At 41.1% G+C, this 21,846-nt stretch overlaps 1 protein-coding gene across 11 annotated transcripts in view; it reads left to right on the plus strand.

Moving 5' to 3' along the window:
- Positions 1-21,846, plus strand: part of MLIP (muscular LMNA interacting protein) — a 179,377-nt gene that overhangs the window by 64,887 nt on the left and 92,644 nt on the right. For 9 of the 11 annotated variants that reach the window (XM_075126469.1, XM_075126463.1, XM_048845266.2 and 6 more), the window contains 2 exons: positions 2,418-2,804; positions 10,437-12,071. In XM_075126469.1, the coding sequence (XP_074982570.1) occupies positions 2,529-2,804; positions 10,437-12,071 (1,911 nt within the window). In that variant the 5' untranslated portion in view covers positions 2,418-2,528. The remainder of the gene's footprint in view (positions 1-2,417; positions 2,805-10,436; positions 12,072-21,846) is intronic. The other 2 variants (XM_075126470.1, XM_075126471.1) reach the window with 1 other exon arrangement.

Raw genomic sequence — 21,846 nt, forward strand, 5'->3', positions numbered from 1 at the left:
CTTATGGTCTGCCTAATAAGGTATTTTGCCTTTGGTGGAGTTTATACCTGAAGTAAACCACTCCCCATCTCCATAATGTGTTCTGCCAATTATGTAATGATATATCATGATGATGTGATGAGGGTGGAAAGGGGACATGAATAGGTACATTAGAATTATCATAGTGGAATACACCAATAGTAAGTCACAGAATCCTGCCTTCAGCAATGGCCACCGTTGGATGCTCCACATGAAGGTGCCAGTCCCCATAATTATTCTAATTCTGCAAAAATACTGCAGTAAAATTAAAGTTTCTTCTGTTTTGAAACTGCCTATGTTAAGATGGGTGCTCTACATTTGAAATGGGGAGTACCACAGGACGCAGGTATCCTTTGCTAACTGGGACAGTCTTTGAAGTGCAACTGCTGAACAGCACAGAGGACATGTCTTACTGACTTCAGCTGGTGAGCACCTTATCTCCTGCAGACCAATATCCAGTGTAACTTTTGGATTTAGGTAGTATAACTACAAATGTTCCTCTTGATCATATATAAATAATTTTTAAAAATGCTGCTAAACCATTTGCCTCGGTGATTTCCTGTGATAGTGAATTCCCTAGGCTCACATTACGCTGCATAGGAAAATATTTCCTTTGCTTTTCATTTATTCTTGTGTTATTTGAAAGCATAAATATGATCCTCTGATTAATTTCCACACTCCTTTTGGTCTTGTCCCTTCAAGTCCTTTTATGCTACATAGCTGGGAATGCAATTTGGTGGCACTCCAGTTCAAGTAAACATAAGCTACACATGGGGGCAAGTAGTGTGCAGCACTAGGAATAGTTCCTGAACTGAATGGAAGTCTCAAGCACCTTGAACATCTTCTCCCCAGGGCACAGCATTACAAAAACGGTTGAATGTGGGCAGAGAATGGGCGTGTCTGAGGAAGTTGAGTTTAAATGTAATCCTCATCTTGCAAATAGTCACTTAGTTACTTGCTCCTTCCTTTGACTGTGTAGCTGCTACTTGCAGGAGAAGTGCCAGAAACTCCCTAGAACTGGGAGGCCACCGGCACCTGAACCATGCCTCCACACATGCTCTGCCCCTTCTCCTGAAGTCCCACCTTCACCCCACCTGTTTTCCCAAGGCCTGACCTTGTTCCACCCCTTCCTCCCCAAGGTCCCATCCTTGCTCTGCCTCTTCCTCTGAGGCTCCCACTTTTAAAAGTGATGGGGCTATGGCTCCATGACCTCCTCCCCTCACCCCGCCCCATTTCAGCACCCCTGACTAGCAGAGCTCTCAGGAAGCAGAATCAGGTTTTCCTGAGTTCTGTGTCCATCCATCACATTTCAGTATGCTCTAATGCAGGCAGCACTCACGTATGCTGAGCAGCAGTAGGACCTTCATACCCCCTTTTATTCTCCTTTCCAAACTGAGCATGGCCAAAATTTTCACAAGCGAGTCACCCAAACTCAAATTTAGATATCAAAATAAGTGGTCTGATTTTCGAAATAACTTATTTCCCTGTAACTCCCATTGCAGCCAATGGGAATCTAATTCTGTAGTATGCCCCTTACAGAGCATGCATATGTAAGCCTTACCGGTGATTTATTTCATACATCCATTCATCTGCCTGATCCCTTCTGCTAGGCCAGGGAAACAAAATACAGCAATCATTTCAAATATTGGATGACTCAGCAATGCATAAGACATATGCAAAGGATAACACTACTGCAGCACTTGCCGGGATAAATACTAGAAACTGAAAAAGCAGAATATTAACTGCTGTAAAAAGAACAATTATGCTTTGTGCTAAAATGCTTACCCTTAAATGTACAGTAAAGCTTCCTGACCTCACATTCTTTTGTTTCCTCTTTCCAAAGAATGCCCTGGATTCAGGTCCTTTGTTCCTTTGTTGCTATGTATGGGTTTTGCCCCAAATTTCTCTGTCAGATAGTTGTGAGTGGTATTGTCTGCTCTTGTGGATCCCACAGTCAGAATTCCACCCCCATCATGTCTGCTTTAGGCTGGCCTCACAGCTCATTCTGCTTGACTGCACCCCATCCTCCCTCCCAATTGCAATGTTATTCCCAACAGCAAATCCAATCTATTGTTTTGACTTGAGTCTCCCATTTCTGTGTTATGTAGCTAGAAAGGCGACAAGTGTCTCCCTTTATAACAGATTTAATGTGTGGGCCAGCGTGTTGGTGGGAGGGAAGGTGCCGGGAGTGGGAAAGCATGCTAGGGGAACAACAGAACAGGCAACTTCTGTTCTCTCGGACACACCCAGCCTAGGCTGGAGCCTGAGATCTTGGCTTATCTTCTGGGAGATTGGTATCATAGTGCCAGCTAGTGCTGCAAGCTAAAGGTTCCTTCTGTTTTTATGGAGAAACAAATAATATTCAGCTAAAATAGAATTTATTTTAATGTGTTTTGCAGTCTACCATAGTCTCTGATGACCTGGCCTTAAAAAGTGGAATCAGGCAAGACAGTGAATCCACCTATCACGCAGGCACCAGCCAAAAGATTTTCCAGCCAAAAGAGTATAAGATGAGCAAAGGAGACATGCAGGAGGGTGACCTTTTCAAGGCTGAGTTTGTCTTTATTACGGACTCTGATGAAGGAGATGAAGAGACCGTTTCCAGAAACAGTGTTCAGCAGCCTTCTGTAGGTCATGGCATTGGGCATGCGAGATGTCAGCTATTGGCCACCTCCCACATTTCTTCTGGTGGTGAGTCAAGCAAACCTCATGGTGACCTGAACGTTCCTGAGACACAATGTGCTGCGCTGTCAGTTAGTGCTACCCGTTCCCCCAAACAACGCCAGGTAAGTTATTATTTTAACTCTCCTGTGTGGGTGGGGTGTGCATGTCAACTTTCACTTGCCATCTCTTTTGCGATGTGGTCATCCAGTTCAGCTCAGGATGGATGTTGATTACTGGCTGCTTTTTGTGGATTATTCATAATTTCTCTCTTTTGCCACAGTCAATAGTTCTACATTTCTACCTAAAAGTGGGTATGTGTCTCACAGTAGAGAGGGTGTATAAAGGGAGCTGTTAACAGAGGTGGAGGTGAGTAGCTGGTGCAGATCTGTTAATCTTTTTCTTCTTGCCTCTCTGATCTACTCATCACAACACAACCTAAAGGTGTAGGACTAGATTCTCAATTTGTGAAAATTGGCATAGCTCCATTGAAATCAATGGATCTTGGAGCTAAGCTGATTTAGCACTGAGGACCTGTATGTGAATTTTCCCTTCTCTGAAACTTATGCAGTCATTGACGTCTGCGCAAAGAGGGTATAAAATGCTTCTGTTCTAAATTAGTGTCATTTTTCATTGTCTTTGCATGGGTGTAAACGACAACTCAAGGTGCAAGGCCCATTCTGTGGGCTTGTCTTCACTGCAACAGTTAGTACACTTGAGTTACTGCACTTAACTAACTCAGGTGAGAGTGAGCCCACTTCAAAACCACACTTGGAGTTACAAATAGTGATTGGATTAGCAGCACAGAGTGACTGGATTAACAGAATGATTAGAGTGGATTAGCTGCTGATGAATTGCTGTAATTTGAGCTGCAACGCACCCTCCCCCCTGCTACCCTTCTCCCCCCCACCCACCATTGGCCAGGGAGTTTGAGTTCAAAGCACCACTTAACTGAAGCTACAGATTGTTTTGTGTGGATGGGAGTTGAGTTAAGGGTAACCCTTGAATTATAACTCAAGCTAACTACTGTGAAGACACACCCTCTGTTATCCTATACATGGCACATGGTTTTATATTAGGCAAAATTTAGGACTCTAAAGAAAAAAATAACTAATGGTGTTCAGAGTTTATTTTATTTGGAGATGGATGAATTTGAACCAAAGGGTAAATAAATTGTGCATACATTCAGAAACTTGACTTCTGATGTTTCTGGAAGGAGCACAGATTATCTCCAGGGAATTGTAGATGGGGAAATATTTTTCTCTTTTTTTAAAACATAATTGGCCAGATCCTCAATTGGTGTAAATTGATGTAAATCCCTTCACTTCAATAGAGCTGTGCTAGTCCGAAAATCCAGCCCTTTGGTGTTCCTAAAGAGAAAATAAGACCTGTTGCTTTCTCTAACAAAATGAATAATTCTTGATGTCCAAGGCTCAACTCCTGATATCCTTATTCAGTTTTTACTCAAATTCCCAGTGATCTCAATGTTCTCATGTGACTTTATGACTGAGTAAAACCGAAAAGAAAGGATCTTAGGATATAATCCTTCATGAGGAATTATTCATTGGGCTGTGCTCAGTCCCAGTGAAGCCAATGGAAGTATGATGGCATATACAAACCCCACACGGGGCAGCACAGGGCTAAGGAATTAATGTGGGTTTAGGCAGCTGTGGCCCACGACATATGTGAGAGATGTCAGTATTGGAGAGAGGAGCTTAAAAGGGAGAAGACCAGCTCAGTTCGTGGCACATGAGTCAGGAGAGCAGATCTCCAGTCCTCAGGTCTTGGAGCAAGGATTGGATAAAGGCAAGAAGTCCTCAGCTGAGCACTGCCTGGAGACCCCTCCCTGAAGGAAGCACGGTTCTGTTGTGGATCCACCTATGATAAGACTATTGTTTTATACTACTGGTGACCTTAGTTTGGCCCACAGCTTTGCAGAAGCATTCTGGATGAGAGCTTTACCATATCTGTGGGATGACTTGTTGGTGTGGGTTTGTTGACAACCACCAAGAGGGTGGACTATCTGGGGCTCAGTCTGAGGACAGAGCCTCGTGAGACTTGACTGGCATACAGGAACACCTGGACACCGCAGAGCAGAGGCCTGGGTGAGTGCTAGGGCCTGGTTCAGGGCCTAGGGGGTGCCCTGGGGTAGGAACCCTGCTGATAGGAAGTGTTGCCTGTGTAAGAAACAAAAGAATTGGTCCTTGATGAGGCAGCTTACAAGAAATGAAGATGAAAATTTACTTGTGGTACTTTGAGTCCACACAGATCATGGAAGGGTTAGTTAGGAATTTTCTCCAGTAGCAGCTATCAAATATATGGCAAAGTTTTTATAAGTGAAACAGAGAGTAATATACATGCCATAGTTTCTTAATGAGTTTTTGATGGTCTGACAAGCAATAGGAGACTTGATTGGCAGTATAGGAAAAAAAATGTAGCCTCTGGCCTTCTGTGCAGAGTTTGGAAGAATTCAGATAAAGTCTGTTCAACTGTATTAATCCTATACCTGAGTGTATACAGGGTAAATGTTTATTATACCTGATGTGTATGCCTCAAGTGTATACCTTTCAGGTCATTGTTCTAAAGACACATGGCTGACAGATCAACAACTTTATGTACTCTTCCCATCTTCTTTATTGTCTAAATAATATCTGTTACCCTGTATGTGATAAATAGAATACATTTTGACTAAGCTGCTTTTTTCTGGTGTTCAAAGTCCATCTCTACTGAGCTCCTCTCAATATTTCTATGGTAACTCGCTTGCTTTTAGTGGTTTAGTATTTAGTGTAGTGATTAACCCTAAAATGAAGGGAAATTATGAAAATTTAAAATGACTACGTTACTTATACCGGGTGTAGTGGCACGTGCCTGTAATTCCAACTACTTGAGAGGCTAAGGCTGGCAGATCGCTGGAGCCTAGGGGTTCTGGGCTGCGATATGCTATGCCGATCACGTGTCCGGTGCCACTGACAGCCTGGCCAATGGGTGGCTGAAGGACTGGCTAACAACTCAAACGATGCACTGTGATCAGCGCTCTCTCTAGGAGGACTGATTGGACAAGGTGATATTACTTATCTGCTAGTAAATTTACTGGTATTATTCACAGAGGTGTCTCTTACATAGGAGTCTACATTGTAAAATGATCTCGGTTACAAAATCAACATTGTGGTCAACTTTGGTGATTGTACATATACTACAACATTTGTTTAAAAGAATCGCTAACATCTTCATTTCCTGTCGGTGGGGGAAGGAGAACAATGACTGACACTGAAGTAAACAGATGTTCCAAACACCCTTAACTTGCTTGACCATTGCTGCAAAAAAAATTAATGTCATATTCAAAGTATGAAAAGCAGTTCAGTATTTCAAATTTAATAACTTACTAGTTATCACTTCTTCTGCTCCCCTCACTTCCTGTAAGCCTGAAGTGGTTGTTGAAGTAGCCAGGAATCATGAGGCAGGCAGTGATCATAAATCAGCCAGTTCTCTCCGTTTTCTCTTCTGTAACGCTCATGCTCCACCCACATGGCATAATGGAGCACCAGTTGCCCCAGAAGCGAGAAGCCACTAGATCAATTCATGTGTTAATGAATTACTAACAGATCAAATGTTTAGTGAATAGGGAGGAGCAAACAAATAATATTCCATGTTAAAACATGGCAGATGTGAGTTTAGATTCAGCTGATGAATGATGACAGATGCACATAAGGCTGCAGGGTGGCTCATCTTTTGTAGTTGTGTATGAGGGCATGGAGAGAACATTCCCTCATTTCCCCCTTGTGCCCTTACACAAACCCAGACACCTTGTGACTAGAGGGTATAGGTTCTCCCCAACCCCTTCTGCATCTGCCAGAAAAGCTGGTCATCCATAGATGGGAGTGAATGGTGCACCCTCTCTTTGTACAGGCTCTTGCTTTAGGCCATAATCTAGCCCTTATAAAACAAAATAAACTATAATAATCTGTAGTTTATCAGCATTCTGGATTCTGCTCTCATGGTATCTTTTGAGAATCTGCTTTTCGTATTGGCTCCCACTTCACAGACACAATGAAATTTACAAGAACGCTCACTTTTTAAAGGAAATGTAAGAGTTTCAATATCAGATCTCTGTGTTTGTCTTTGGGTAACTTACCTACATGGAAATCCCAGGTTACAAGGCAGGTTGTCCCAGATATTCTTTTTCTGACCCTGTTATGATGGGAGATTCCATGAAATAGCTAATAGGAAAGCTATCCATTAACACTTTAAAAACTCATTAACCTTTTGATGAATCCAGTCCAGTGTTTCATGTCCTTACTGATCATAAGCAGAAGTAGTAGAAGAAATACAGTCTGTTTACATATCTCTTACATGCCCCACACTGTATAGGTGCCCCACAGAAACAAACACCTAACATAAAAGATTAATTCTTATTATGGCATTGGATTTCAGGTTCGGAAGTCTTGCCAATAATTTTGCAAGGTCATAGTCTGTGTGTGTGTGTGTGTGTGTGTGTGTGTGTGTATGTATATATATACATAGGTGTGTGTATTTAAAACCCAGTTATAAACGTAATTATGAGAAATCTAAAAAACAAGGTGCCCATCAAAGAGTTCAGTGTTGCTTCAGCTAGACTGTAAGATCCTTGAAGTAGGGGACATACTGTTTTATGTTTGTAAACTGCCAAGTCCATTGCTCAATAGATGATAAAAATAGTAAGAAGCAATCAGAATGCCAGATACATTCTTCCCTCTGAACTGCCACTGAACAAATTCCTTAATATGGTGATAGCACAGTGCTACAGGAGGTGCTGCATGAGACATTAAAAATGAGGACCTAACCACTTCTAGGACCTGATTCTTGTTTATACAAAGGCACTTCCTACAGCTTTGGTACTATAGAGAGGCATTGAAGTAGGAGCAAATTACATCTACCCCCACTTTCAGGCCAGTGGTGTAAAGAGGCTATAATGAATCAGGCTCCTAATCTTTAAAGGTCCAAATATACTTTATGTGAGACAGCAGTTCTCCACCGGGGTCTGGGGCCCCCTGGGGGGCCTCAAGCAGGTTTCAGGGGGTCTGCCAAGCAGGGCCGGTGTTAGACTCGCTGGGGCCCAGGGCAGAAAGCCAAAGCCGGGAGGTGCAGTGCTAAAGCCTGGGGGCCCAAGCCCTGCCACTTGTGGGTGAAGCCAAAGTCTGAGCAACTTAGCTTAATGCGGCCCCCTGTGGCATGAGACCCCAGGTAATTGCCCTGCTTGCTATTCCCTCCCCCCCCCCCCCAATGCTGGCCCTGGCTTTTATATGCATTGAAATAGTTGTTGTGGCACAGCTGGGCTGTGAAATTTTTATAGTGGGGGTGGGGGGGGGAAGGGCAGGAGGCTCAGAAAGAAAAAGGTTGAGAACCCCTGCTGTAAGAAATGGGGTCTTAGCTCTAGCGTCCTGAGCAAATTCCATGTTCCTGCCGGTACTTGTATTCGCTCTTTCTGTTTCCTCGACAGATTCTGCTCTTCCTTGCAATCCTCATGTGTTGGTTGGCAGCTGATGCAGTCAACCTGAGATGAAGCTACATTTCAGTAGAGTGTGACTTGATCTATGTACACATTCACCACATCATCTATGTGGTCACCTTTTAAAAGTGAACAATAGTTACCACACAGTGTCACATTTTCTCCTGTACTTAACAAAGGAAATACAATACCTGTTAGAAATTGCTGACTTAGTTTTAACCATTATGTTTTCATTTAATTATTTTCAGCAATATCAAGAGAAAATAGAAATGGTGCTCACTGTATATCAAGGGCCTAGTCTCACTCCTATGGAAGCTAGTGGCAGTTGTTCCATTGACTTCAGTGGACGCAAGATCAGGCCAGAAGTTTTTTAAATGGTTCAGGACTGTCTGGAATAAAAGATGTTCGATCACCCTCCGATAATATTATTATTTAGAAGTATTTGTTAAAATTTGAAAGTAGATGAGTAATGTGTAGAAATTGTTTGTTATAAAAACTGAACAAGAACCTGCAAACCCCCTCCTCCTTATTTGTCTGACACAAATGTAATACAGCAGTAGTTATTCAAGTGTGGTATGCTGCAAAGACTAGTTTTTATTTTAGTTGCAAACCAAGCAACATATCAACTCGTTATCTGACAAATTCTAAACCATATGGACTAAATCTTGAAGTACTTACTCAGGAAAATCATTGCCTGACTAAGGACATCCATACATAGTCATATAAATTGTAGTGGGTTTCTACTGTATTTTCAGTGCAGGGAGATATCTTTCATATGTAATTATGACATTACAAGAGGTAATCCTTTTGATGACAGACGGTTTGAATTCTATCACCCTTATTCACATTGTGTAGGACCTTATTTCATGAGGAACAGAATTGGACACTAAATATATTATAGATATTTAGGGCCTGTCATAAATATAAAGGGAAGGGTAAACCCCTTTGAAATCCCTCCTGGCCAGGGGAAAGCTCCTCTCACCTGTAAAGGGTTAAGAAGCTAAAGGTAACCTCGCTGGCACCTGACCAAAATGACCAATGAGGAGACAAGATACTTTCAAAAGCTGGGAGGAGGGAGAGAAACAAAGGGTCTGTGTCTGTCTGTATGCTGCTTTTGCCAGGGACAGAACAGGAATGGAGTCTTAGAACTTTTAGTAAGTAATCTAGCTAGGTATGTGTTAGATTATGATTTCTTTAAATGGCTGAGAAAAGAATTGTGCTGAATAGAATAACTATTTCTGTCTATGTATCTTTTTTGTAACTTAAGGTTTTGCCTAGAGGGGTTCTCTATGTTTTTGAATCTAATTACCCTGTAAGATATCTACCATCCTGATTTTACAGGGGGGATTTCTTTATTTCTATTTACTTCTATTTTTTATTAAAAGTCTTCTTGTAAAAAACTGAATGCTTTTTCATTGTTCTCAGATCCAAGGGTTTGGGTCTGTGGTCACCTATGCAAATTGGTGAGGCTTTTTATCCAACATTTCCCAGGAAAGGGGGGGTGCAAGTGTTGGGAGGATTGTTCATTGTTTTTAAGATCCAAGGGTCTGGGTCTGTAGTCACCTAGGCAAATTGGTGAGGCTTTTTACCAAACCTTGTCCAGGAAGTGGGGTGCAAGGTTTTGGGAAGTATTTTGGGGGGAAGGACGCGTCCAAACAGCTCTTCCCCAGTAACCAGTATTAGTTTGGTGGTGGTAGCGGCCACTCCAAGGACAACGGGGGGAATATTTTGTACCTTGGGGAAGTTTTGACCTAAGCTGGTAAAGATAAGCTTAGGAGGTTTTTCATGCAGGTCCCCACATCTGTACCCTAGAGTTCAGAGTGGGGGAGGAACCTTGACAGGGCCACATTCTGCTCTCACACCAATGTAACTATTGTTGTGATCAGTGATCATATATATGTGTGTGTGTGTGGTTGGGGACCATAACTTCTAGTTGCATCATATGCTTACTGACAGCATGATTACTTCAGTTTTTGCTTAAATGGGAAACACAATAGCCTGGAACCTAAAGAAGTGGTAACTTGTTTATGTAAGCAAAACAAAATCTCCATCAAAATAATTTAAGTGCACAAGTTGTTTGTTCTGAATCCTGTCTCATTAGAAAGCAGCCCACCAGGCTGTGTTACTGCCAGTTAAGATACCCTGGTGCTGTTAGCCCACAATATAGTACTAATATAAATACTTTATGCATGATCATGCAACCAATATGTAAGATTTTAACAGTTTCCCTCATCTCACTCTATTTTAACATTTCTCTTTCTTTTTTTCCCAGTTAACTTCTCCTTCTACTTTTGATCATCTTTCTCATAAACCACCTGCTGCCTGCTTAATTTCTCCAACTAAACTGAAAGTAGAATGTGAGATTGTTAACCCGAAACAAGCCTCTTCTCTGGAAGAATCCTATAACAAGTGGCAGTCTGCAGCTAGGTCTTCTAAACAAGATTCATCTACGTGTTTTCAGGCTACTGCTCACAGTTCACCTCTTTACATGCCCCAGAGATCCCCATCTGTATTAAACAGCCCTTCTTCCAGTACTCAATTCTCCAATAACCTTCAAATGCCAAATATTGCTATGCCTAACTATGTTTACAATACGTCTGAATTCACAGCATCATCAGATCCAAGCAAGAGTCCAACTCCAGTTTCATATTTTCCCAATTCAGCAGGAATGCCAGGTTCTCCAGATCAGTCTGTATCTCCCTGTTCTTCTAAGAAATTTAACACATTTTTTGCCACCCCTGTCCATATCACAGCACATTCATTATCACCTAGTCCTAAACCACTGTCCTCCCCATTTTATGGTTCCTCCTCAACCATATGTAGTGTAAATGAGCCTTGTAGCAGGATGTCATCTAGTGGAAATCTGCTGAAGTCAGGAATTAGATCCCCTCTGCCAACCAGACTGTCCCTTTTAACTGCTATTCTGAAGTCAGGCCTATCTCAGCAAAGACCACTCTCCCCTGCATCCTGTCCCCCTACCTTTTCTCCTAACTCCCTTTGCTCCTCAACATGCACAGTAGATCAAAAGTTTAAAACAAGTCCCCCTACTCCTAAGAAATCTGCCTCAAGCTTTTCTATTAAGTCAAACTCTCCAAGCCAAGAGGAACATTGGCCTTCGCTATTGTCTCACTCACCCATTCATGTGCCTTTGTCCTCAAAGCCCATTTCTACTCGGGCTAGATCCCTTTCCCCTAAAAAGCACCTTCATGCCAGAACACTTTCTCCTGACTCATTATATCCTCTGTCATCCACCATTTCTCCCTATAGGAAAACAGTTGTGTCTCCCCTGTTACAACCCAAATCACCTTCAGTGCCGCCCCCTGTCCCGAGACACTCTTCTTCCCTTCACCCTGCACTTTCTCCTACAAAACCATTGCCTTACCCTGTCCACAAACCCCAAAGGCCTGAAAAGTCTAGGAGAGTCCACACCTACTCACCCACTTTCACTTGTAAATCATACCCTTTATCCTCTCCTGCCAATGAAAAAGGCATAGTCTCCCCTATCCTAGAAAAATGTTCCTCCTCTTCTCCAAATCTTATGCATCCAACCTATAAATCAAAAGCAGGTTCATCCCAGATGTCTGCTCAGGAACTGAATCCTGTCTCCCCTACCCCTTCAAATGTCTCAACCCATTGGTCTTCGTCACCTGCTACTTCTACATCGCCTATTTGCCCACCCTATAATATTCATTCCCACTCACCACAACTTAATTCCTCCTCACTACACCCAAAACATAGAGTTTATTCATCAGCTGCAAGACCTAAGCAGTTGCCCACTATATCAGTAACACCATGTAGATCTCCTGTCCCAGGCCAGTCACCTTGTACACCGTTGTCAAGATCCAGGGAGCTGAGTTCACCTAAGTCTTTTTCCCGGCCTCCTGATCATGAAAGCCTGAAACCCAAGGTACTTGTCTTGCATGCTTATTTTCTAATAGACCTTTGTCTTCATACAAAAATTTACATAGTAAAATTAAGCAACTGGGTAATTGTTTTAAAAGAGAAAAACTTACTGTATTAATGGTGTAAATACAAAATCATAACATCACATGTTACTAACAGCATGTTTTACATTATGGAAGCAGCCATGTCAAGAGTTTGTAGTGTAAAAAGATATTGTCAGTGGGTGGGAGGAGGAGCTGGTGGAGATTGACTTGTTGGCAGTTGTTTGGCAATAGATTTGATTATCTTTAATTGTTATAAAACTCAGGTAAAACAGTGCTGGATATAATATTAATAACTAAACATATTCTGTGCAAGTTAAGAGAGCAGATGTAAGTCAGCATAGTTCCCCATTGAAAACAATGGAAGTGCACTGATTTATATCAGCTGAGGTGAGGCAGAGAAAGAATCTATCTGTTCTCTCAGTTTTCACTTGTTGATCTCTGCTGCTATTATGCCCAGTCCTGGCAGCCTGCTACAGTTTTGGCTAAAATCCCAACTCTTCTGCAGCTCTGTCCTAATCTTTTGCCTCATTCTGCTGTGTCCACGTGCTGAAGAAGAGCACTGTGTAGCTTGAAATCTTGTCTCTCTCACCAACAGAAGTTGGTCCAATGAAAGATATTCCCTCGATCCACTTGTCTCTCTGCTACACTATAGATACTTCACCTCTGCTAACTTGGTTGGTAAAGTGCTGACTTGATTCTTGTGCTTCTGTGTTGTAAATTCTTAATGTTGTAAATTCTGTATTACGAAAAAAGAACCCACCCCAACTGCATTTGCTGCTTCAAATATGTCTGCCCTGCACTCTGCTGAATCAGCTCTGCCTCCTGCTCTTTGCCCTCCATAAGAAGAGGGGGAGAGTCCCACCAGAGGGAGGACAAGCAGTAAAGGGAATTGCTGTAAGAGGATTTAGACATCAGTGACTTTTAAAATGCTTGATGTGGAGTAAGAAAGAAGGAATGGGAGGGGGGAAGAAAGGGAAAGTGTGTGGGCCAAAAAGGATGCAACAGATGTGTACATGTGAGAACTAAGGGAGCTAGAAAACACAAAAGAAAAGATGACAACAGAAGCAAATAGAGTTCATGGTTTTCTGTCCTCCTTAGCCAGGATTCTGCGCTCTCCATTTTTCTTTATTTCTCTTCTTTCTTACCCCTCGGCTCTCCTCTTACAGCTGAAATATAGTTACGATCTTCGGAATGATGTCATACTTTATCGAATTACTGTAATTATCAAATTACTGTAATATCTTTCACTGGACCAACTACTGTTTACTCTTGAGCTTTCATAGATTTCCTCTACAACTCACATTCTCTTGTGAGCAGAATACGATCTCTTTAATGTTCAAGTCAAACTTTCAAACTCAGGATATTTGAGTGTGATTGAAATTTGACTAGACAAGCTCAGCCATCCCTAAATTTGAGAGAGCTGCTATTCTGTGGAGTTTTACAGGCTTTAGAGATCTTGGTAAAGAAGTGTTTTATAAGCAAGGAGAGAATTAAGGCAAAGAATGTTAGACCCACTGCAAAGCTGGGTCTGACCTAGTTTTTGTCAAACAATAGGAGTGAGAGGCCATGAAGTCACTACTGACTTTACTCAAAAAATAGACAGCATTTTTATTGAAATTTGTCATTGCATGGTAGCTAAAAATATTTTTTCTGTACATTCTCATTTATATTTTGACATTGAAATATAAGTTTTCAACATGATCCCCATAATAATTATACTCCACTGTATCTGTGAGTGAGTAAGAGGCCCATCAGTTACACTCTGTGTGGCAAACCCTGCCCTCTCCTCCATGGGTACAAAGGGGATATATATAACTAGCATGGTATATTCCTTACAATCAGAAAGAAAAGAAAAGCAGAGCTGGCAACTGAATGTTTTAATCAGTATTTTGCATTAAAGTTGACATTTCCCCTCAGTAAAAATTAAATCTGGTCAATATGTTCTGTATAATTCCTGTCCTTTTTGTAGCAAGTCTTTGTTGAATTAACAGCAGCATAAATGGCTCATCACCCAAATCTGTCATGTTACATTAAGACACTTTTTCTGTAAACCAAACTCTGCTGATGAGAAAGCATTATTCCTTCGATTTTGTGGTACCCAAACAGTTTGGGCAGGAGTGTGGAAAGCATGTCAGCTAGTAAAGATTCATTTTAATAAATGAAAAACTAGCAGTGATGCAGCAATAAAGCTGAAAAATCAAGCACTCAAAAGTCAGCACATTCCAAAAGTTAAGGTTTTTCCTTCAGTGTTAACTCAGCCACGTTGTACATACTCAAATATACAGTTTGTTACACCATGCAGTAATAATCAGTCACTACAGTCTCTGTGCAGTACTTAGTGCTAAAATCGAACAGATTGGGGAGAAAGAGACCTGTGGACTCCACATATTGCTGGTATTGTCTCACCTCAAGCCTTACAAAAAGAGGAAGATTTGAGAGAGAGTGGTAACCAGCATCAACAAATGAGCAAAGGCCTACCAAACCAGTGAGCTTGTGGAGCTCTTGGGCCAACTCGGTGAAAACAGGGGAGGGAAGTGTTGAACTGATACGGTCATCGACCATTAATTAATTCATAGATGTTAAAGCCAGAAGAGAACCTGTATAACACAGGCCATAGAATTTCATTCAGAGATTCCTGCACCAAGCCTGTAATTTGTGGCTGCAAAAGATCATTTCTTTTGGAAAAATATCCTTTCTTGATTAGAGTTCAAGTGATGGAGCATCCACCATATCTCTGGGGAAGTTGGTCCAATGGTTAATTATTGGTAAATATTACTGATAAAAATTGTGCTGTATTTCTAGTTTGAATTTGACTAGCTTGAGCTAGTTATAATTGTCACAACTTCTTGGACATGCTAAAGGCTGTTAGGAGCTTCTACCTGATGCAACTTGATCCAGGAAACCATGTTGTAACTGGATTGCGAACACTGTACCTCACCCACCTAGTCTCTGTGAGAAAAAGGGCAGAGAAAGGGGGAGAGAACATCTCAGGTGGAAAAATTAAAACAATATCTAAACCATGTTACACCATCTTGTATGTGTTGTGAAGTGTGCAGCTCATTTTGGGGCACCATGTTCTAATAAATATAATGAATTAGTGTTTGAATCAAAAGGAATATGGGGAAAATGACTCCCTCTATAGCAGTTCAGCCCTTCTCTGGATATCTTTAAATCATCCCTGCCATTGGCACTTCTGTCCTCCTCTCTTAAAAGATATGATTCAGCAAAATGCTTACACATGTATATGATTTAAGCATGTGAGTGGTCCCATTGACTTGCTGGTCTCATATCCTTCACCTGAAAGCTTGACATCAACAGAACTATTCATGTGCTTAAAATTACATATATGCTTAAGTGTGTTGCTGGATGTGGCCACAGATTCTTCTGAAGACCATATTTTTTCACCTGTGGTACAGACCATCCTTCATGTATGTCCCACAAAATTTCTTGGGGGATAATAATCCCAATCCTGTATATTCCCATTCTGGAAATAAAACTAGTCTTTCACCTCTAGAGACCTAGGGTGAAACCCTAGATCCGCTGAACGGAAGTTTTGCCATTGAATCCAGCTGAGCTAGGACTTCACTCCTGGAGTCAAATCTTTCCGTAGGTCACAGATAACAAGTAGGTCCCAGCGCTGCAGGCATCATTCAGGTGAGTAGTCCCATTGAAGTCAGGAGAAGTATTCATGGAAAGGCTGCAGAATGATACCCTCACTGTGGTGGGCTCAGCTGAATTGCCAGTTGTCCATATTACAAAGAACAGCATGTAATTTAGTAGTTGGCAGGCTCTACTTATGCGTAGCTGAGGACTGGGATAGGAGAGTGATGTAAATCAGGATTTACTGCAGGTGCATTGACACAGCAATGTAGGGCTGTCACCTGTCTGAACTGTGGACCTGATCCAAAGTTAATTGATGTCCCTGGAAAGATTCTGGTTGACACCAGTGGGCTTTGGATCAGGCCCTATACTTGCTTGAAGTCAATCCTCTTAGTTTAATGGATACCATATTCATCCATTAAAAGAAAAAAACATATTTTAAATTTCACAAGCACCGGCTACCTGTAAAAAAGCACCCCCAGCTCTTTCTATTGTCTGGTTTTTTTTATAGTGGCCCTCACTGTACAATCTAAACAGTTTTGTCAGGTTTTAATAACTGTGGAATGGCAGGTAATAATTGAACCTGCAACTTACAGGCACTAACTGCATTATTTTCTTTCAACCATCTAATACACGTGTTCCTAATTTTAATCACTTGCAGATGAACACATTTTCTCACTACATGCAAGTTAAGCATTTTCTCATCTTTATATCTTGGCAATATATGACCTGTTCTTGAACCATGCTTTCACAGGTGAATGATAATTCTATTTCAGAAACAGGTCTCAGTAGCACTGTTTGCACCTGGCCCTCTTCTTGTTTTGTGATCCCAGTCTGTGAGAATAAGAGCTTGCAAAAACCCCATCCTGAGTGGTTCTGAGCACTTGTAGCTCTCACTGAAGTCTCAGGTGTTCAGCGCCTCTCAGCATCAACCCTGCAGAAAGAAAAGTCTTGTGCAACTATCACCTTGCCTCAGTGGGTCACAGCTGAAGATACTAAATTCAGGACAAACTGCTGAGAAATAGTGCCAGATGACCCCAAACTGGTCATTACTCTATCATTATGTTATACCAAGCCAGTAACAAAAGTAAACATTTGACTCACCACAGTGTTAACAAGAAGTCAAAAATGCAGTCTCCATAGGCATTCCAGCCCTGGTTTTACCACCCAGACACTGGACTATATGATAAGTGTTTGCTGAAAACCATTTTCATCAACTGTAGGGTCCTTCTAACCCCAAGAGATCAGCCACTTAGCCAGGTCAATATATAACTCAGATTTTACCCAATAATCACACAGATGCCAACCTTTTAGTAACTAAAGCTAAAGGTTTAATAATAAAAGAAAAGAAGAAGAGAGTTAATAATGGTTAATAGATCATATACAAACAAGTGATTGCAAAATCCTTATATCAGTGTAGCATCTTTGTAGCAGTGATGGAATAGACTGTTGGTTTGTAAAGTCTCTCTGGTGACTTCCAAAAGATTGGAAGCTCCTCAGTCCATAGTTCAAAAGTTCTCCTTTTAGTTGTAAATCCACAGTCCAGAGAATCAGGGCAGGAAACATGGACAATAGAGATATCTCAGGGGGTCTTTTATATTTTCTGCCATGTGCCTGGAAATTTACTGTCTCAAATGAAGCTCATAGCTCACTCAGTGCATGGAAAGTTACTGGCCCAAGTTGGAGTCCAGGGTCACATGAACATATCACATGCCCTTACATGCTTTGATGACTCAGATGGGCACCCATTGTCCATATTCTGGCTGAGGCATCCACAGGAAAGGATTATGGGGCAGGATGAGTTTCTTCTATGGCCCATTGTTAGGGTGAAGTGCCCTTAATGGGCCATCAACACATAGCTGTCTCGCTCTAATGTAAATTCTAGCCAAGAATACAACACATGTATAAGATACCAATGCATAGCCAATATTCATAACTTCAGCTACAAAGATGCATATAAACAGGATAATAATACTTAGAAAATCATAACTTTTCCATTGACCCCTTACGTGACATACTTGGTACAAGATTTGTTGTAATTGTATAACAGTGGTAATATCAATGATATAAATGGTCATATTTAATCATACAGCATCAAAGCAACTACTTGTGCTTAAATCAAGGGTGAAAGTAAAATGGAGCACGTACCGGTACGGAGCCAGCTCTGCCTCCTCCTCCCGCCCCGGAAGGGGCAGGGCCTTGGGAGGAAGGGGCAGGGCTGGGTCTCTCCCCGAAATGTGGGAGGGGACGACCTCCCTATGCATAAAGCTGTATATGCTTAAGACTTGCAGATTTTTGTTTTTATGTAGAACAATTCAAAGATTGCATGGGCTTTGAAGAAGCCATTATGATCTCAGGGGAATATCCATAATAATTTTAATGAAAGACCAGTTGGTCAAAAAGGATTGATACAATTTCTAGTAACAGAGTCTGCACAATTTTTACCAGCGCTTTTAAGCTTTAGTCATTTTGTGTGTGTGTATGTAGATTATATATATATAAAATATTAAACAGAACAAAAATACTGTGCTTTATAATAACACTGAAGGTTAAAGTCTCAAGGAATGAAATTAGCTTGCCCACAATTTCCACATATGTTTACACACAACCTATGCTTATGTGAGAATATCAAATAATTTAACATTCAAATAGGCATGCAATTATTCCATTTGCTCCTGGACTTTTGCATTTTAATGAGTATGCTTGAAATCCTCTCCCCCCACCCAATGTTATAAGAGCTAAACCCAGTAATTTAAAATTCAGATCTCTCACTCTGCCTTTCATTTACTTTACTGTGCCCAAGTATTACAGAAAGCTGAGAATAATGTGTAAGTGTCAGGAATAATGAATTAAAGGAGAATGAAGAATATTTAACTCTGAGTATCTTCTCTCCGGTGGTTTGTCACAATACATTACATGACTGGACTATACTTAATTATAGATTTTCCCTTTACAAATCTGTTTTCCTTTTTTTACTTATTTTTTTTCAATTGGAATCTGTTGCCATTGAAGTCAACAGCAAAATGCTACTTGCTTTAATAGGAGGACTGCAGTCCTTTTTAATGTGTTTGTGCTTCTTTGTATATTATGACACTGACTGTATCCTGGCCTCATATCAGCTTTTAGTCTTGTGCATACAATTGTGCACATGCAATGAAATGTGAGCGCAGTTAGACCTTTAGATGCCCCTATTTAGATGCCCCATCTGACTTGCAAGTGCATTCAGACCATTAGACACCAAAACATGTGCAATTGCTGGTGCAAAAAGATGTGCCTAGAATACTGAAGGTTTTTTTGTTTTGCATATTTAGCTTTTTATATATGTATATACCAATATGTATACATGTAAGCTTGGTCCACCTCCATCCCTGGAAACCCTGGCTGGTAAGCTCTCCCAGTGATTCAACAGTGCACACACTCCATGAGGTACCTTCACCAAGTGTCTTTATTATTATTTCTTGCCCGGTGCTTTAGATACAGCACAATGGGTCTCAGCCTTTTATACTGCTTGCTTTCTTTTCTGAGCTATCCAGCTGGTCAGCTAATTACTCCAGTAGCTTATCAGATTCCCTACAGGTGCAAGTGATTCCCGTAAACTACTTAATTCCCTCCTACTCTAACTACCCAGTGCCCTACATATCCTAAGTGATGAGGGTGCTGGCTGCCCAAAGGCTCTCTGTTTATAGCTGCTAACAGCCCCCTTCTCACAGTATATGGGCTGTATTTTTAAAAGCACTATACAGACATTGGAGACAATTTCCAAAACCACTCAAATGATGCAGGAGCCTAACTCCCATTTTCAAAAGTGACTTAGGTGCCTAGGAATTTCAGTGGGAGTTAGGAATGTAGGAACTTTTGAAAATCCCACTAGGCACCTATCTCGATCCTTAGGTACCTAAATACCGTCTACAACTCTGACCCATAGCTGTCTAAAGTTTAATTGAAAATCAATGAGTTAGGCTCCTAAGTCACTTTTGAAAATGGATGTAAGCTCCTAAGTCATTTAAATGGCCAAATTTAGGCTGCTAGGTAAGAAATTGAAGTCCAGGACCTCCATGGTAGCATTCTCTGAGATGCTCCCAGTTCCATGCACAGGGCCAGTTAGACAGGCAGAACTGCAGAGTCTCAATGCCTGGATGAGACGATGGTGTAGGGAGAAAGGGTTTAGATTTATTAGGAACTGGGGAAACTTTTGGGAAAGGGGGAGCCTATACAGGAAGGATGGACGCCACCTAAACCAAAATGGAACCAGATTGCTGGCACTTTACATTAAAAAGGTCGTAGAGCAGATTTTAAACTAAGGGCTGGGGGAAAGCCGACAGGTGTGGAGAAACACATGGTTCAGACATCCCTTAGGGGAGGATCTATTAATAAAGAATCTGTATGTCCTAGTGGGGAGGAGAGGATGGAAAATGATAAAATATAGGCAGGGTCTGATCAGAAACATTCAAATAAAAAAAGTCCTTTTCAATTACATCGTGTAATGGCAGACAGCTAAAAGGAGACAAGTTTTTAAAGTGCTTATATACCAGTGCTAGAAGTCTAATTAATAAAATAGGTTAATTAGAGTGCCTCGTATTAAATGTGGATATTGATATAATAGGCATCACAGAAACTTGGTGGAATGAGGATAATCAATGGGATTCAATAATACCGGGGTACAAAATATATAGGAAGGACAGAACAAGTCGGGCTGATGGGGGAGTGGCATTATATGTGAAAGAAGCGTAGAATCAGATGAAGTAAAAATCATAAATGAATCAAACTGTACCATAGAATCTCTATTGATAGAAATTCCATGCTCTAATAATAAGAATATAGCGGTAGGGATATATTACCGACCACCTGACCAGGATGGTGATAGTGACTGCAAAATGCTCTGGGAGATTAGAGAGGCTATTAAAATAAAAAACTCAATAATAATAATGCGTGATTTCAATTATCTCTATATTGACTGGGTACATGTCACCTCAGGACGGGATGTAGAGATAAAGTTTCTTGACACCTTAAATGAGTGCTTTTTGGAGTAGCTGGTCCTGGAATCCACCAGGGGAGAGGCAATTCTTGATTTAGTCCTAAGTGGAGCACAGGATCTGGTCCAAGAGGTGAATATAGCTGGACTGTTTGGTAATAGTGACCATAATATAATTAAATTTAATATCCCTGTAGCAGGAAAAACACCACAGCGGTGCAACACTGTAGCATTTCATTTCAGAAAGGGGAACTACACAAAAATGAGGAGGTTAGTTAAACAGAAATTAAAGGGTACAGTGCCAAAAGTGAAAACTCTGCAAGTTGTGTGGAAACTTTATAAAGACACCATAATAGATGCTCAACTTACTATGTTTTTTTAATTTGGGGTACACATTTAAGAGAACCAAAAAAGAGCCACTGTGGCTAAACAACAAAGTAAAAGCAGCAGTGAGGGGCAAAAAGGCATCCTTTAAAAAGTGGAAGTTAAATCCTAGTGAAGAAAATAGAAAGGTGCATAAACTCTGGCAAATGAAGTGTAAAAATACAATTAGGAAGGCCAAAAAAGAATTTGAGGAACAGTTAGCTAAAGCCTCAAAAAGTAATAGCAATTTTTTTTAAGTGCATCAGACACAGGAAGCCTGCTAAACAACCAGTGGGGCCACTGGACAATCAAGGTGCTAAAGGAGCACTCAAGGACGATAAGGCCATTGTGGAGAAAGTAAATGAATTCTTTGCATTGGTCTTCACGGCTGAGGATGTGAGGGAGATTGCCAAACCTGAGCCATTCTTTTTAGGTGACAGATCTGAGGAACTGTCCCAGATTGAGGTATCATTAGAGGAGGTTTTGGAACAAATTGATAAATTAAACAGCAAATAGTCACCAGGACCAGATAGTATTCATCCAAGGGTTCTGAGGGAACTCAAATGTGAAATTGCAGAACTACTAACTCTAGTCTAACCTATCATTTAAATCAGCTTCTGTACCAGATGACTGGAGGATAGCTAATGTGACGCCAATTTTAAAAAAGGGCTCCAGAGGTGATCCCGGCCATTACAAGTCTGTAAGCCTGACTTCAGTACTGGGCAAACTGGTTGAAACTATAAAAAAGAACAATATTGTCAGACATAGAGATGAACATAATTTGTTGAGGAAGAGTCAAT

Source organism: Caretta caretta, chromosome 3 (genome assembly GCF_965140235.1).
Source record: "Caretta caretta isolate rCarCar2 chromosome 3, rCarCar1.hap1, whole genome shotgun sequence".
NCBI classification, from domain to species: Eukaryota; Metazoa; Chordata; order Testudines; family Cheloniidae; genus Caretta; species Caretta caretta.